Source organism: Oreochromis aureus, linkage group 5 (assembly GCF_013358895.1).
Source record: "Oreochromis aureus strain Israel breed Guangdong linkage group 5, ZZ_aureus, whole genome shotgun sequence".
In the NCBI taxonomy this organism is placed as follows: domain Eukaryota; kingdom Metazoa; phylum Chordata; class Actinopteri; order Cichliformes; family Cichlidae; genus Oreochromis; species Oreochromis aureus.
In genome coordinates, this window is record NC_052946.1 from 17,428,389 (window position 1) to 17,445,167 (window position 16,779).

The following is a 16,779-nucleotide window of genomic DNA, read 5'->3' on the forward strand; positions in this document are numbered from 1 at the left end:
AATATTTACTTTGCAGTGGATTACATAAATACTAAACTGACAGTAACTAAATACAACTTGAAGCAGTCCCACCAGGCCCCAGAGTGTGAAGTCAACGCCAGATACTTAAGCTGTTTAAAGTGCCACACGGCCATGAAGTTACTAAACAGGGATTAAGCTCTAGTTTACTCAGCATGACTCCTCCCAAACAACTAGACCAACAGTATGTTAACATGAGCACACATATCACTTCAAAATGAAACTATATCCATTTATGACATATGTAAACATAAAAAAGCAACTGTAAAAAGACAGAAAACACAGGATTCACTGTTGAGTGGTTGTAATTCTTTTTTTTGTTTGTTTTGTTTCAAATGTGCAAAGTACCAAAATTAATTTACACCAGAACAATAAAAAAAACAAACAAACAGTGTCCAATGTCTTTGTGTCTTTAGATGGACAATGCTGCAGCCTTGCCGAAACAATTCGCATTTCACACACCACAGATGACGGCACGAGTTTTAAGTCTTGTCATTTTTAGTGTATGCGTGTATGAAAAGATCCCTTTGGTACAAAGACCTTCGCCAGGGCTTGTGTCAGTCAATCTGCGAAAACAAAACAAAAAAACCCCAAAACCCTCAACATTTGTAACGTTGCCATAGAACATAGTTCTGATTTAGGGAAGGATAAGCTTTTATCCTGACCCCTGGTGGAGAAAAAGAAGTGTCTCTATCGCACATCTCTCATTGTTCAAACATCTGAGTCTCATACACAGAAAAAAAAATCCATCTGTGTAAAAAATCAAAACCCATTAAAGTTCAAGTACATTTCCAGTTCGGCTCATGGGTATTACGGCCCTTGCATTCATTCAGTGTTGCAGGGTTGTGATCCTCATGCTTTGACTTGCAATTGGGTACGACACCATTGGGGTGGTGGCGTGACTCATCGTGATCCCAGGAATTGGCTGAGTCATGGACACTGCCACAGGTGCCACAGATACTGCCACTGGCGCCATAGAAACAGGGGGTGCCATTCCCTGGGCAATGGTCTGTGCGAGGGCGGCTGAGAGGGGGGTTATCTCAGGATTGAGGTGTGGCGGAGGAGCTGTGGGTGGGGCTGCATTGGTTGGGGGGGCTGCAGGGGCACCAGTGGGAGCTACGAGGTCTTGCTGGGTGACTGGCCGAGCTTGTAACGGAGCACTGCTCAAGGTGGTGTGAGTCTGGGCGATGCTATGGTTGTAGGAACTCACGGACCCTACGGGGGGCGCCAGATTCTGCTCAGTGGGTGCAGGAGTTGAAGACAGTGTCATCACTTTGGCCTGGCTTCGGAACTGGGCGTTCTGCTCCAGAAGAACCTCATTGGTGGCAATGAGATTGGAAACCTGAAAAACACATAAGAAAGAGCTTAGTATAAACAGGCAGAAAGTTCATGACAGGAAACACAGAGACATTAAATATTGGAAATACGCAAAGGTTTAAAGGAAATCATTTACAAGTAGTCTTACACTTCATGTTAACTAATCATAGTTTTACAGAAAGAGAAGGCAAAAAACTGCAGAATCTGAGTGTTTGTGTGTCTCATGATGTTACAGTGTCTTTTCCTTTTACCCCCAAAACATCCAGTGGGCCTTTTTGTCAGGTGACTAAAGGGGAAACAAATTTTTCCCCATTTACTCCTGCACAGCCGTCACTTCATATTAACTCTTCAGTAACTCATTCCCCTTCAAGTCCACTATTCTGGCCAATAGGCAGAGCATTTACAGCAGTCTAAATTCTGTGCTTCTGGACATCAGATGATCTCAGTTCTTACTAATAACATCAACCATTTTAACAGTGTGTTGCTGGGTTCTTTTCCAACATTTAAATCCCATCTGATATGATGGGATTTAAATGTTGAAAAAGAGCCCAGCAACACAAAAATGTGTCATTAGCATCCTCCAAAAGGAAGAAGCAACAAATAAATAGGTTCCCGGATGATTCTTTGTTTAGATCAGCAAAGTTTGCTTAATTGTAACTACATGAAATAAAGTCCTCCTTTGTCGCCAACTCCTTTCACCTTATATTTACATTTTTATTGTAATGTTAATGTAAACTGTTGATTGCTGGGATTTTAATATGCAAGTCTGTCACCAGACACCTAATCACACTTCTAACAAACATGGGACAATAATTCTGGTGGATTTTTGGATATATCGCTGAGATGCTGTTTGGATCGGCCTTTTCTTTGAACTGGTTATGTTGAAAATACTTTAATCTTTCCAGGATGTGTCATAAAATACCTCAAAAAAGTTTCTGTTTAGTTGGAATTTGGCAATGCTTGTTTTGCATGTATCTCAGTAAAAAAAAAAATAAAAAAAATATGACTGAAGCCATTTACGTCCTGCATCGGTGGCATGACTCCATTCCCAGGAAGTCATAATATCATTCTTATACCTACCTGCTTTTTCAATTCTTCCACTCTCTTCCTTAGCAGGGAATTTTCTTCCTCTAGGAATCTGTACTCCAAAGGACGAGGTGGCAAGGTGGCTTGAACTCCCAACTCGTAGTGCCCACCTCCACTCCCATCTGTCAGACGCAGCCCCTCCAACCGTCGCCTCTTTAACTGTAGAGTGGTGTGGTCCATAGAGGCCTCCAGGGAACCAGCATCAAACAGACCACTTTCAACCAGAGGGTCAAACATTGAGCATGTGCTCCTGTCATAACGTCGCTGTCCGGATGAACTTATGGACAGACACCCACTCATTCCACTTCCACCTACTCCTCCAAGACCTGAGATACCTGGATCTCTGCAACCACCCAAGCCGGGGCAGCTGGTCCCCATCATATTACCTCCACCCCCTGCGCCACCTCCCACAAGTCCCTGCATTCCTCCGCAAGCACCTCCTCCTCCACCCATGCCTCCTCCAGCATTCACAATGCCACTGACACCTGGCCCCATAATGCCACCCACTCCAACCCTGGTTGGTTCATATTCACAGTCTTTTTTGACATGGCGAAATTTACATTTATTGCCCCTCTGGCACTCTCCCTTCAGGAAGTCTCTACAGATGGGAACCTCACCGCGGCTATGGGGGAGGTCCATGGGGGAGAGGCCTAGCCGTGCAGCAACTTTCCCTCTTAGTCTGAGAGGTAACTCTCCCGTCTTCTTGTAATAGTCCTCATCCTCTTTGGATCCGTGGACAAAGCGACAGTTGGAGCGCATGCACTCCTTATTTTGATGATCGTGACAAAAGATGAATTCGTTCTTCTGCACTCCCAAGTCTGGCACCTCGTTAAAGTCTGGGTGTCTGAAGCGGCAGCGCTTCCCTCTCTTGCAAACATTGCGTATGAAGTCCCTGCAGACGCCATCCAAGGCCAGTCCAGCACCTTGGCCTCCACCGTTCCCATAGCTGTTGCCATTTCCGAGCGCTCCTCCTCCACCCATACCCCCAGAGCCAGAGACGCTTCCTCCAACACTACTTCCCGAACCTCCTCTGCCCTCTGCCGCACTCCCTGCCAAACCAGACCCGGGTCCCCCTTCTTCACCCAGACTACCACCACTCCCACCACCACCTGACAGGTAGGAACTGTCCCGGTCAGGCATGGCGCTCGGCCCAGCTCAAGGAGAAAGGAGCACTCATATGTGTTTGGGAATGGCAAATGTGAGCTGGTAAACATTCATATACACAGTAGTAGTCATTAATTGTTTCTTCACACTCGAAGTATTGCAATCTGCCGTTTAATTACCTGCAAGACAAAAACACGAACCCAGCATGAGATACTGGCGATAGAACTAAAGGGGGAGATTTGAATAGCGACATGAAAGACAATAGGACATGTAAATGATTACCTTAGAGAAGGTTGGGACAGATATTTAGCACGTGACAACACGTCGTAAACAATAAATAGCCTCGCTTCTGTTTACATGGTTCTTAGGTAAAACACTACAAAACATCAACTAAATTGAATGCAACGGATTTCAACCAGTAAATAATGCATACTCTGTCGTATTATATTCCAGAATAGGTTAGCCTAAAATGGTGCTACGAAACCGTCGTCTACCGTGGGTAGCTAATGGCTAGCGAACATCTAGCTAACTGGGTACTACTGTAGTCTTACCAAATCGAAGGATAGAGAAGGATCCAAAGTACAGCTGAGAAGCTCCCACGAAGAAACAACTTCCTCTAACTGAGTCAACAGACACCGCTGCTAACAAAAGCAAAAAAAAAAACGTGTTATTTTTAGCAGTTCCTCGAGGCCCTGGTGCTGTTTACCACTTTTCTTCATGCAGCTTTCAATACCAACGAAGAAGAGCGCCGGCGTCTTCCTTATTTTTTCGCTGATTGGGATTTTCTGCCCTCTATTGGTGGAAATGCGGAACACCACCTTAGCGTGTTCATTATTTGTTCACTTTTAAAACCACGAAATAATTTCGTGCACGACGTAAAGTTGGATTCACGGAGTCTTGCAAAGTCTGTAAACGAGGTCACTTTTTTCTTTCGTGCCCCTGTTTTTGTCGTAAGCTCCACAGAAATTGTCGTAAATACACCAACAACTGCTACTTTTGGTGTACTCGTACTACAAACACAGTGCTGACGTGGAGGCTTTACGGCGTTGTGTGGATATGAAAATGAGACGCTAAACCACAAGGTCTGCCACACTTCGAGATAAACTGTTGTGCACATGACGACGTTTGTTTTGAGTTCCTCCTCACTCTCTCTGTGCTGGGGCGCTCCTCGACATGGCAGTGCAAGGTGCTTCCTACTGGCTGCGACCCTGCATGCTTCTGCTGCTCTGTCTCTCTGAAGCCTTGTCCGAAGAGATAAACAGAAATTACTACGACACTCTTCATGTTGAGCCAACAGCAACGGACAGCGAGATAAAAAAGTCTTTCCGAAAACTGGCCGTGAAGTACCACCCTGATAAGAACAAGAGCGCAGATGCTGAGAAGACCTTCAGGGAGATTGCTGAAGGTAAAGGATGAAAGGATGCCTCCTCCGACACACTGAAACGTTTACATTTTACAGTGTAAATACGTGAACGGTTTTATTACTATTATCAATATTATCATTAGTACAATATTTTATAGTAAACTAAAAATTACTTCACTATGGAAGAAGCTGAGGTACAACAAAGCCACATAGAGTTAAGTTAACTAAAACTACTCAGAAAAAAGTTTGAAAATAGTAGTTAAAAAATAAATGGAAGTGTGATTTCAGAAAAAAATTCCCCGTTTAAAAAAAATCGCTGTTCTTCCTGGCAAAAGTGCAAAAATGTACTTGTTATTCCCATCAAACAGGCTCTTTAAGAAGCAAATAATGTTGCTCAGTAAGGTACCTTATTAAATTGCATGCAATAACTTCCATGAATAGCTGGTGATTTATGGAGGTTTATTATTAATCGGTCAATGTCACTGTCCTGCTCTTCTGCAAGTGCCTGTTGTGGATGCAAAGCTCTGACATTGATGATCTGATAAATGCATTGCCTAAACAGGATTTCACAGAGCAGCAGGGGTGGGGCTTTTTAAAGAAGGAACTTTTCTGGTCCAGTATTAGTGTTTCAAGGTTTAGAAGTCAACTACATAAAAAAAAAAAAAGATGTAAATAACTGGAGGCCAGCTGGCTCTTGCAAAACGAAGTTAAGCTGCAAGTTTAGTTTAGCTACTGTCTAACATTTCACGCAGGTTGATGTCTGAGCAGCTTTAGCTTTACCATTTGACTCTAGAGGACTTTGGTACACAGACTAGTTCATAGTTGAGTCAGTGACTGCCAGGTGCCCAGGCGTTGTGGTTGCTTGTTTGCAACCACACCCCTCCATCACCAAAGTTGACCTTTTCCCCTCTAACTGTCTTTCCTTAGCCTACACAGTCCTCTCAAACAAGGAGCAAAGGAGGGTGTATGACCGTGTGGGCCACGAAGCTTTCCTGAAAAATGAGGACCTAGTCAAGCCTGAGGATGAGTATCAGACAAGCTTCCACTTCAGCTTCTCAGACGTCTTCCACGACTTTGATGACAGTCTCTTTGGTGGACAGTGGGGCTTTCACCAGGAAGAGGATGAGGAGGATGGTCGTTATGAACCCTACAGTTTTGAGGGGGAGAGATTTAGCTTTTATTTTGGCGATCCAGATGAATATGAAGAAGAGTACTACTTCTAAAAGTTTTTTTTTTGCCCTGTACTTGGAATGACTGTAACCTTTTAACATGTTTTCTTTTATCGATAATAAAGTATTCTGTCTAAAATGCTCTCTCAGTATCTGTTTCTAGTATTCATTATGTAAAAAAAACATCACCTAAACAGACCCTTTGAACCTGTTTGCATTCTTCCCCCTTTTATGAGCTCACTTATAAATTCAGCAGCTGTGGGGTTGTAAGGCTGGCTGCTAGATAACCGACTGAGCCGTTATGCCACTTTTCCTGTGTGGGTGTGTCGAAGGTCCAGAGTTACTCACTAACACACTATTTACTCATCTTTTTCCTTGCGCCAGCACTTTAGATTTGGCACCGTTTTACTCCATTTCTCATGGGACCATTGTGCACTTTGACCCAAAGGATATCCTGTGCATTCTCAACACTTGGAGCTCGAGCAGACTAAAAGGCAACAGGCAAAAGCTCTTTCCAGTTTTATGTACTTTTAACACGCGAAAAGGACAAACCACAAAGGCAGATAAAAGATAGACCGCTAGTTTGCAAAGCTGACAATGATGGTGAGTACGCCTGTAGATTTTACAGGATTTGTAAGCCTCTGAATGTCATGTGACAGGCTTTTACTCCTCGCAGACGTTCATGAGTACAGTGTCCTGAACTATGTTTTGTTCTCCCTTTAAATTTAGTTTGCGCATGAATGTGACTGTAATCTCAGCCTGTACTGAAGCCATTTGACTGCTTCTGCTGTGCTGTACTGCTTTTGACCGCTTTGTTTTTTTAATTGCAGGAAGAAGTGAAAGAAGCGGCATCTGTTCTGAGTGTCCATGACGACAGCATCAAAGTTACAGAGGTGCTGAAAGACGGGGACACTCTCACCTTTATCATCGTATCTCAAAAGGTGAGATTCATTAAACTGTCGTCTGGTTAGATCCAGGCGAATGACGCAAGAACCATAGAATTTGTCAGCCTATTTATTTGAACTATGATTTTCCAAAAGCAGTTGGTTGTCTTTCCTTTCTGTTCCAGCTCTCTGGTACAGGGGAGTACCATGTGGACCGGACCTATGAGGATTTTGAATGGCTGCAGCAGCACTTGTTCTCTCAGGAGGATGTGCCAGGGATACAGGGAGTCATAGTCAGTACTTGTTATTCTTGAATATAGTTTATATGTGCTTATTTGACAATAACTTGATCAGGGCTGGAGTACTGGTGGCTTTAGTGCCACAAATGTTGAATCTTGGAACAGCCTTTTTGTGTGTACAGCTAGTGCTAGCTTGAAACTACGGAGAAACTTTCAGACCAATTCAATTCATCGACTGACTCTGTTGCTGCTAAGAAAATGTGCTGTTTCTATCCAAGATACAGTCATGGTTAAAAAAAAGTAAACCCTCTTTCAGTTCTTGTATTTAAATGTCAGGATATAATAAATTATCCAGTCCTTAGAAGTTCAACCTCACATGAACAATAGCACATGACATATTACAGAATGAAATCATTTATGTAACAAAAACTCTGCCAAGCAGAAGCAGTGTGAGAAAAACTAAGTACAACCCTTGATTATATAGCTTGAACCACCTTTTGGCAGGAATAACTTGGAATAATGTTTTTCTGTAAGACTTTATCAGTCTCTTACATTATTGTGGAGAAATCTAGACCCATTCTTCTTTATAATGTGATTTCATTTCATCAAGTTTTTTAGGCATTCATTTATGCACAGCTCTCTTAAGGTCCCACCACAGCATTTAGGTCAGGTTGATGTCTGGACTTTGGGTCGTTGCAACACCTTTTCTTTCTTTTCTTCTTCAGCAATTCTGTGATAGATTTGCTTGTGTGCTTGGCATCATTGTCCTGTTGTAGGACCCAGTTTGGGCCAGGTTTTAGCTGTTGGACAGATGGCCTCACATCTGACTCTAGAATCCTTTAGTGTACAGAAAACATCTCTCCTCCACCACCATGCGTAGCAGTTGTTAGGAGGTGTTTGTCTTGATATGCTGTGTTTGATTTTATTTGTCCAAATGTGGCGATGCACATTATGGCCAAACACCTCCACTGTGGCCGTGTCTGTCTGAAGGATATTGTTCCCAAAGTCTTGTGATTTGTACAAATGCAACAATGCTAAGCTGTGCAAGAAGAGGCTTTGCAAACCTTGCAAACTTTCCAAACAACCCATATTTATGCAGTCTTTTTCTAAATTTACTCTCCTGACCTTTAACATTTAACAAGCTAGCTCTTGAGATTTTTCCATAGATTGCAGTCAGCCCTGGTGGGCTGGGTGGGATGTCCACTCCTGGGAATATTGGCAGCTGTCTTGAACTTGTCAATAAGCTTTCTCACAGTAAAAAGATGAACTTCAAATTCTCTGGTAATAGCTTTCATAACCCTTCCCAGACTGATGAGCAACCACTATTGCTGATGAATTTCCTGGAACTGGGAAAAAGTGAACATCTGTTAAGTATTTCTACACAAATCTTTATGGCTGCATAGATTCAAAACCCCCAAAATGCACTGGATTCACCCAGACCCACAAACATGGGCTGAGTAACCAAAACATGAACACCACACAAGGGTCAAATGAATAAAGACACAGTGTAATATGTCATGTATTGTTGTGTATTTGATGTTGTGTTTAAATAATGATAACGATGAGTTTAAAGTTAAATTATTTAAACCCACCAAGGTCCAGATGACTTTTATTGTGTCCTGGTATGTAAAGAATTAAAAGAGTGTACTTTCTTCTTGCCATGATTGTACTGCTTTTGTTGTTTAAAGTCCTTCCTGCTTTTCCTTCCTGTGTCCTCCTTCTCTTTTGTAATCAGCTGATTTTATCGTTGCTATTTTTGCCAGCTGCCCCAGTACTGTAGGGAATTAAGTAAACAATGTAGGGATTACTTTTTTCAAAGAAAGTCAACAGTACACCATCAGGATGTATTTTTTTATGGTACTTCCTACTATGACAGTGTGTGTTGATGTTCTTTGTAATGTATTACACAAGCACATTGTGTAATATCTGATATAGTGCATAGAGTCTGCAGTCACAACCGATCTAAGCACAGAGTAACTTTAAAATGCATGAAACTTTCTCAAGCTTTTCATTAAGAAATGTTTTAAAAGACAAATAATGGGATAAAATTTTTGTAATAAAATAATATTGTGTTCTTTTTCAAGTTCCCGCCTCTTCCTGCAAAGCCCCAAGTGAATGCATCTTCCAGATCTATAAAACAGCTTGGTGAGTACACCTGAAGACTGCCTGTGCACAAAGACAAACATTTCACAGTTCTGATGTACAGTGTCAAATGTGATGTGAAGTGGTTAAAATGTCAATAGTTTGCTTGCAGGTTTCCTTGCTTTAGGAGAGTGTCAGCCCTACTGTAAAGCATTAGAAACGTTCCTGCAGCAGGTTGCTGCACACAGCATACTCAGCAAAAATAAAGCTGTGGAGGTCTTTCTGACCAGCTCGGATGTAAGTGAACACAAACAGCTTTTTGGCAGCTTTGCCAAGCTTCAACTTTAGAGCTAGAATCTCAGTTACAACAGGGTGTCACATGAAACCTTGTGATGAGAGAGACTGACAATAAATGGTTAAACTTTCACCAACATGATAGAGATCCATGTGACAGTGCTCATTCAGTCGGCTCTTTATATATAAATATATATGGCCTTCCAAATGAGATTGTAAACAAAAAAAAGTTTTTTAAAAGGGTGAGAGTTTGTGTATGTAACCTCTACTGATGAATTCACATCAGTCAGATATCACCCTGCAAATAGTCAGCATACAGTTCTTGTTACAAGAAGGTGGTTGTTTGGGTTAGAGCAGGGTGGCTAATAATGAGGTCAGTGGTTAGATGTGTGTGATGCTGATAGCACTGCATATACAATAAGAAGCACTGTAACTGTGAGGAGGTCAGTGTATATTTGATATGAGCACCTTTAGTCTTCATCACAGCCTGAACTCTCTCAGATAAGCTTTCTTATCATTTCTTCAAGTAGTGTTCAGGAACAGTTGTCCAGATTTCTTTAAAGACATTCAAAGCTCTTCTTTGGATGTCGCCTTCCTTTTGTTCCACCTTGTTTTACATGTTTTACAGTTGGCTATATACATTCACTTTATAAGAACTGTTGCCACTGAGGCCTGTCAGACTGTTATCTTTGGATATTTGTCATTAATTCAGCTAAAGAAGTGGGAACAAATGACGTGCTTTTGTGACAAGTAGCCCCAACACTGGTTCAACCCTCAAACTAGGTGCTCTTTTTATGCTTGAATTATTCATAGGCCACTCATAAGTGGCTTAACAAAGACATTCCTCTGAAAACGGTCAGGTACAAAGCCTCTACTGAAAATGAGTGAAAAAGCAACCAGTGCCCAAAGAAAAACTTTCAAAGATTTTCGGAAACTGTGGAGAACTATTGCTCAGGACAACCTTAAACATGACAAGAAAGTCTGGCTGCTTGGACGCAAAATATCAGGAAATGAGGGTTAGCACAAGACTTTTGCACAGTACTATATATCCAGAGTCAGATACACATGTAGAAAGAATATAATATCTTGAAATATATAAAGTCATTGTTGTGTGTGTTACATCTCGATGATGCGTTTTTTTTTCCTGTGTGTCTAATTCTGGCCAAACGTTTATTTTATTAAGCTTTAGTAGTTTTCAGCTTGTACATTTTACCAGCATACTTCAATGGACATTTATAACAAAATGCCATTTGCTGTGATATGTTATGATATTCTGTGTAATGATAAATGATTTGGGCTTTTATTATGTCCTTACACTCAGCCTCCAGGCAGACAGAAAGTAAAGAAGAACATTTTCAACAGACTGAGTCAAGCTGTGGAGGAGATGAGAAAAGAAGGCCATAAGGTACGCATCTGGGACTCATATATAGGCAGAATGTGTCCAGAGAAAGTGGGGGGTTAATGCTGTTATCAACGTGTCTGCAGGATGTGGATGAGTTCTTTCAAAATGAACGGGATCATAACCTCGTTCTAACCGGCTGTACCAAGACTGCAGCTGAGGTGAGACGGTGACTTATTGCTTCTTGGTCTGTTTATTTGTCGTCCTTGTCTTCTTTTCTTAGTTTGATTTCTGAACATTTCCCTTCTTCTTGCAGAAATTCCTAGATGTGGTGGCAACAGAGCAAAGTGAGAAAATTATTAAAGTGTCAAAGCACAGAAGAAGAATTGATCCGTCGATGTTGTTTGAGATTTGTGTGATCAGATTCAGCAGATGATAATTATGGGGTTATGTACACATGTTTTTAGAGCTCAGTGTCAGCTGAATTCATCCAGTGTGTGGTATTAGAGTGCTTTGTTTGCTTGCAGAAATAGCAGTGGCCTGTGGACACTTCTCAACTGCTCTGCATCTCTGCGTGGAACCAGGCGAGGATCCTGACAAACAGGCTTTCTCTAGGTTGGAAAAAAAAACAGTAGTACTGGACTCACACCATTATCATGTTTATTCAAAGGAAAAGCATCTGAATGATTCATATAAGTTGTAATAAAACTGCATACATGTATATATGTGCCTTTTCTTACAGGGTTTGTGTGAAATTATCAGAAGTGTTTGAATCTATAAAGGTAAGCAGCTTGTCTTTTCTAATAGCACCATAAACAGCAGTGCACTTGTGCTTTGCCGCATTGTGTGTTTGTGTGTGGGCAGAAAAATATGACGAGTGTTGCTGAGAACAACGTGAACACTCTTGGACTGGGCCTGGACCTCGAGTCACGTTATCAGGAGGCGGAAAGGGTGTGTTTTCTAGTTCTGCAATCCTTTCATGCTCATTGTATGCATGCTGCCTTCCTCCCTATATTGAATCTTGCATTTCTGGTTAGATGCAACATGTTTGGAGTGAATATTGTGACTAAATTGTTCAGCGTGTAACACGATTATTATGTCCAATAAAGGAGATGCTCTTCAGGAGAACCTGCAAACTAGTGGAGTTAGAGAACGCCCGAAGGAACACAGAGAAGGCGAAACCTGTAAAGAAGGCTGCTGTGAGTGTCTGCAGCCATACTTTAAAAGCATGGTCAGATCTGCACATTTTCTTGTAACCAGCAGGTGTCAGCAACGTATCTGTTAGTAAGAGGAAACTGCATTTGTTGTGGGCTTTCTGATGTAGACTAAAATATATAAGGATAATAACATGCACTTCATATTTATCAGATGGAAGAAGTGAAGAAAGCAGCAGAGACTGAGTTTGAGCACATTTCTGGAGTGGCTAAGCAGGAGGTAAAGTCCACAATAAATAACTGCATTCCCCACTTTCACGTGTCTTTCCACAGTGGATTGGTTTGCTGAATTCATGTTGTTGCCATGCATTTTCTGCATCTATTAATATTGATGTGACGTGTTTCTTTCAGATTGAACGTTTCCAGGGAGCGCGCGTGGAAATGCTGCAGCAGGCTCTGGTTAGTTGGTGTGAAAAGCAACTTCTTACAGCCAAAGAAAGTGCTGACCAGTTCAACCAGCATCTGGAAGTCTTTAGGGGAATGGCCTAGTGACCTCACTGGCACCCTCTCAAATTAGCATCCTCAGTAAATCTAATCATAGCACGGGACAACCCAAACCTGTCCTTCACCGTGTTGTGCTGCAGTCGGATGCTTTATTGAGTGTAAATAGGGAAATGTAAGCAACGAAGAAAGGATGGCTATGCTGATAATTTCACACACACACGCACGCACACATGCACGCGCTCTCTTATTATACCCCAGTCTCTATTAAGGCGTACTCACCCCAATAAAATCCAGGTAGAAATGATTGTTTTGAGATCTTATCGGTGGGTTTCATCATCCGATAACACTGCCGTGCGCGCGCCAGTGTTTATGTGTTCTATATTACACTGCTGCGTTTGTGCTGAGAATGTATTGTGCTGCTCTCTAGCCAGTACATCAGCTGGGGTCACACAAAATAAAGTGTGATGAATTGATTCCCAAAGTACCTGCTTGCCTCTGTGTGTGTTTCTTACTCCTGGATCATTAATCAGTTGGTTTGACTGCTTCTGCAAGGACATGGCAGCAAGGACAGCCTGTGCTGGCCTTTTTGAAATGATTCTGGCTCTTTGAAAATCTCTTGAACTTTTCTTTTGACACGATTAAGACCTCTTGTAGGGTTTGCCATGATACACATAAGCTAAAATTTTCTAATATAGTCTCAATAGCTGGTGATGTAGGCCTGTAGGTTCATATCTCAGTCCTGCTGTGTTCCTCACTGCCTCTCTTGTGGCCTGTGATCTCTTTGCTGGCAGAATTAGGAGTAATGGTTTGCATCCTAAGGAACGAGTCAGACAGAAAGATGAGTGTCCTCTTAAGAAGAGAGGATGGAAAAGAGATTTAGCTAACAAAGGAATTAAAGGATGCAATGCAATGCTAAGAGTTTCCTCCCAAACAGACTGATAAAAAAAATATAAACGAGGGGAAGGATTTGGTATCGTTGTGGCTTGCAGTGAAAGACTGCCTGCACTTGGCATTAGAGGGCATGCTGTCCTCCCCTTGTGATACATTTCCCTGATGGTCTTACAACCTGAGATCATTTTATATCGCTATCCTCCCCCCTCACAATTACTGCCCTTCCTCAACCTCAGGCGGATGCTTACCAATAAAAAAATATTCCTAACCTGCTTAGATTGTGTTAAAAACGTCCACCATTGTACCTTTTTGAGGGTGGTCTCTTGAGAAATTAATTAAGTGCGATCTCATTTACAAGAGACGTAAGTGCCGATGTGCTCATGTATAAGATTGCAATGTTAACCCTTTTTGGTTCTGCATGTAACCTTGTTATCATTTTCTACAGTTAAGGAGATTTAAAACACAATTTTCAAAGAATTGATCTTACTTCAAATACCACAAAGGTCCAGCGTTCATCCTCCGATCAGCATGGAGGTCAGTACTAATCTCCAGACGGGCCTATTTCACAGCAGCCACTTTGCCATGAAATAGCAGGTAAACACAGGTGTTCAGTGTTCTGTGGGTACAGAGCATTAAATTTATGTGCTATGAAGCACCTGGGTTAACCAGATATTTCTTGTCAAAATGGCTGCTGGGAAAAAAAATCTCATCCATCTAGTTCTTGGACATCTTACTGCTGCTAGGACTAAAAGCAGGGGATCAATAAACTCATACAATTATGAGTGTACATTATTCCTGGCAATCTGTTCACATGGATCCAACATATTTCTCCGAGGCTCAGCTTCATGTGACATGTGAGAGAAACAGTTGATCCAGTTATTAAAATATCTGAGATTTCTCCCAGGAACAATTTGATCTCATGGTGGTGCAAAAATAAGATCACCTGCTGTAGGCCCACTTAAACATTCAAAAAATGCTACAACAAGATATTCACTGCTCAAAATAATTAAAGGAAACGCTTTCAAAATGCATATATACTGATGTGTGCTGGGTATTGTGTAAGGAACAAAATGTTGCCACATTGCTTGATAGAAATTTAAATGATTAATCAACAGAGGGCCGAATCCAAAGATAAAAAACTGAAGTGAAAGAAAAGATGAGGCAAGCCAGTCTATTTTACTGAAATTTCATTGCAGTCACTCAAATACTGACCAGATCAATATCTCTGACTGACTTGATGCTAAAAAGCTATTTTTTAAGCTATCCTTTAATTTTTTGAGCAGTGTATTTACATGTCAAACATGCATTTTAATCCCATAAATGTGTCCAGGTTAAAACCACTGAAACAAAGAAAAAAAAAATTCTTCAAATGAGCTTTCATTTAAAAATGCACGTCATTATTTTGGTCCCATGTTTATTGGAAAAGCAACATTTAGACTAAGTTTACAGCGGGTCACCGGCAGGTCACTGCAGTGCTAGTCCACATTTTACACCCCTTTTTTTAAATGCTGTCGAGAGGACAATAAAAAGACATTAGTTTTCGGCGCAGCAGGTCTATTGATCATTAAATCCGGCAGTTTCATCATTAAGGTTTTGCTCCACATTTCTGTGGTTTATTGGTTTTAATGGAACACAGTAAATGGTAAATGTGAAGTTTATGGAGCATTTCTATTAAGTTTTAGATTTTACTTTTATCTACCCAAGAAAAACATTGTGAATATGATACAAACCAGTGAGCTACATGGTGTGTAATGGGACAAATGCATTGGGCTGTGCTTACAGTAAGCAATCCAAACAGATAAGCCTGCATGTTTTTTTTTCTACAGAATTCATCATATTGCAGCATTATACTTTGTGTTATTACTCATTATCTGTGACGCTTCCATCCCTACTGCTTGTCACTAAAACCAGATGAATTTCACATCAGGGGAGCCTGATTTTTGGTGCTTTCATTCTGGTGTTCGCAGGTAACCAGCACATGATGAGTGCTCTCTCTCTGTCTCTCTCTCTCACCTACACACACACACACACACACACACACACACACACACACACACACACACACACACACACACACACACACACACACACACACACACACACACACACACACACACTAATGAGAGCTGTTCTCAACTGCTGAGAGCATGACCCAGATCAAGGACAGAGGGATCATGGCAACACTGTGTATGAAGTGTGTGTGTGTACCTGAGTGTACTTCCCCCTCAAAACATGGACTTGGAGCTGCTTCGCAAAAGTAGCTCATTACTGGTGGATAGGCAGCACCAGACATACCAGCCTATGGCTTGACAAGCACTGGTTTGTTGAGTGCAGAGAGACGAAAGCAGCTTGTCTGAATACTCGGCGTGACAAGGCATTATGACTCAACCATTCCCTCGAAACTGCACTACACCAATTTGATGAGCATGACAGCCTGTTAGGTAGGGTGTAGCTTCTTTGTTAAGTTTATTCAGTGTTTCCACAGGAGGTGTTTTAGTGTTGCTTGTGTGTTCTTTGCATTGAGTTAAAAAAAAAAGAAGTGATAATTGGCCAATTAATTTCAAAGCAAAACCATAAAATGAATGCACAACAAATCAATTGCGTAAAAAAAACTTAATCCACCATCTGCATGCGCTGGCTATAATAGATCAGAAACTCTGTTTCTTCTTGACTTGTCCCTGGATTTCCCCAGATAGCTCTTTCCCATCTTCAAAGTCATCTTTGATATCTTTGAGACGGTCTAATTCCTGGTAACTTAAAAGAACAAAATTTGATTACAGATGCTAATGTGAAAGTCTCTCCCTTTAAATCTTCCAGACAAGACTTGGCATTCCTACCAATTACACAGGGCTTGAAGTCAAAGAGAAGAAAACACACTTTGAAAGCTTTAATCCTGTCTTTTCGTGCATGGGGCTTCTGTCATACGGTCCAAGGCTTGGCTGTGGTCTATCACAAATAAATGAGAGTGTTGCAGCTCAGCTGAGTCAATCCAAGGTTGTTGGCACCTCATTAAATCTAATCACCGCCGTACACAGACTCATTAAAAGTTGGTAGGATGGAGAATGAGACAGGAGGAGAAGGAGAGAAAGAGACAAATGCCATAATGCAGATGCCCCAGCCATCTGTAGCTTATACAGCTTCATAAGGCACATCCTATTCTGAATGCCGAGCACAGCACAAGGTAAATGTAGAACCCCTCAGCCCTATAATCAACCCTGATGGCAGCACTCCACCGATGATTTGGATAGTGCATAGTATATCAATTTCCACCCCTTCGCAGTGCAAAGCATTAGACTTGCTAATTTTGTCTGTTTTTTTCCCCTGTTCACTACTAA

The 16,779-nt window shown here is 41.6% G+C and overlaps 3 protein-coding genes across 3 annotated transcripts; 2 read left to right on the forward strand and 1 right to left on the reverse strand.

Annotated features, from left to right (window-relative positions):
- Positions 1 to 236: 236 nt before the first annotated feature.
- zc3h10 (zinc finger CCCH-type containing 10) lies at positions 237 to 4,255 on the reverse strand. The gene is made up of 3 exons (XM_031747970.2): positions 4,077 to 4,255; positions 2,416 to 3,704; positions 237 to 1,360 (listed from the first exon to the last, which is right to left on the reverse strand). The coding sequence occupies exons 2-3, from the start codon at positions 3,559 to 3,561 to the stop codon at positions 848 to 850; spliced, it is 1,659 nt and encodes a 552-aa protein (XP_031603830.1). The 5' UTR covers positions 3,562 to 3,704; positions 4,077 to 4,255; the 3' UTR covers positions 237 to 847.
- Positions 4,256 to 4,553: 298 nt separating this feature from the next.
- LOC116326636 (dnaJ homolog subfamily B member 9-like) lies at positions 4,554 to 6,206 on the forward strand. The gene is made up of 2 exons (XM_031747985.2): positions 4,554 to 4,930; positions 5,816 to 6,206. The coding sequence occupies exons 1-2, from the start codon at positions 4,699 to 4,701 to the stop codon at positions 6,109 to 6,111; spliced, it is 528 nt and encodes a 175-aa protein (XP_031603845.1). The 5' UTR covers positions 4,554 to 4,698; the 3' UTR covers positions 6,112 to 6,206.
- Positions 6,207 to 6,398: 192 nt separating this feature from the next.
- On the forward strand, positions 6,399 to 13,037 carry si:dkey-28n18.9 (sorting nexin-6). Its single transcript, XM_031747971.2, has 14 exons — positions 6,399 to 6,660; positions 6,888 to 6,998; positions 7,127 to 7,234; positions 9,265 to 9,325; positions 9,435 to 9,559; positions 10,878 to 10,961; positions 11,042 to 11,116; positions 11,212 to 11,242; positions 11,423 to 11,510; positions 11,638 to 11,677; positions 11,760 to 11,846; positions 12,005 to 12,094; positions 12,264 to 12,329; positions 12,461 to 13,037. The coding sequence occupies exons 1-14, from the start codon at positions 6,655 to 6,657 to the stop codon at positions 12,596 to 12,598; spliced, it is 1,110 nt and encodes a 369-aa protein (XP_031603831.1). The 5' UTR covers positions 6,399 to 6,654; the 3' UTR covers positions 12,599 to 13,037.
- Positions 13,038 to 16,779: the final 3,742 nt, after the last annotated feature.

Excerpts from the sequence above, each read along its gene's own strand:
- LOC116326636 (XM_031747985.2), top strand. The coding sequence starts at position 4,699 with ATGGCAGTGCAAGGTGCTTCCTACTGGCTGCGACCCTGCATGCTTCTG. Across the intron at positions 4,931-5,815 it reads CTTCAGGGAGATTGCTGAAG|CCTACACAGTCCTCTCAAAC; the intron begins GTAAAGGATGAA and ends GTCTTTCCTTAG.
- si:dkey-28n18.9 (XM_031747971.2), top strand. Across the intron at positions 11,511-11,637 it reads GACAAACAGGCTTTCTCTAG|GGTTTGTGTGAAATTATCAG; the intron begins GTTGGAAAAAAA and ends CTTTTCTTACAG. Across the intron at positions 12,095-12,263 it reads AACCTGTAAAGAAGGCTGCT|ATGGAAGAAGTGAAGAAAGC; the intron begins GTGAGTGTCTGC and ends CATATTTATCAG.
- zc3h10 (XM_031747970.2), bottom strand. The coding sequence starts at position 3,561 with ATGCCTGACCGGGACAGTTCCTACCTGTCAGGTGGTGGTGGGAGTGGT. Across the intron at positions 1,361-2,415 it reads TGGAAGAATTGAAAAAGCAG|GTTTCCAATCTCATTGCCAC; the intron begins GTAGGTATAAGA and ends TGTGTTTTTCAG.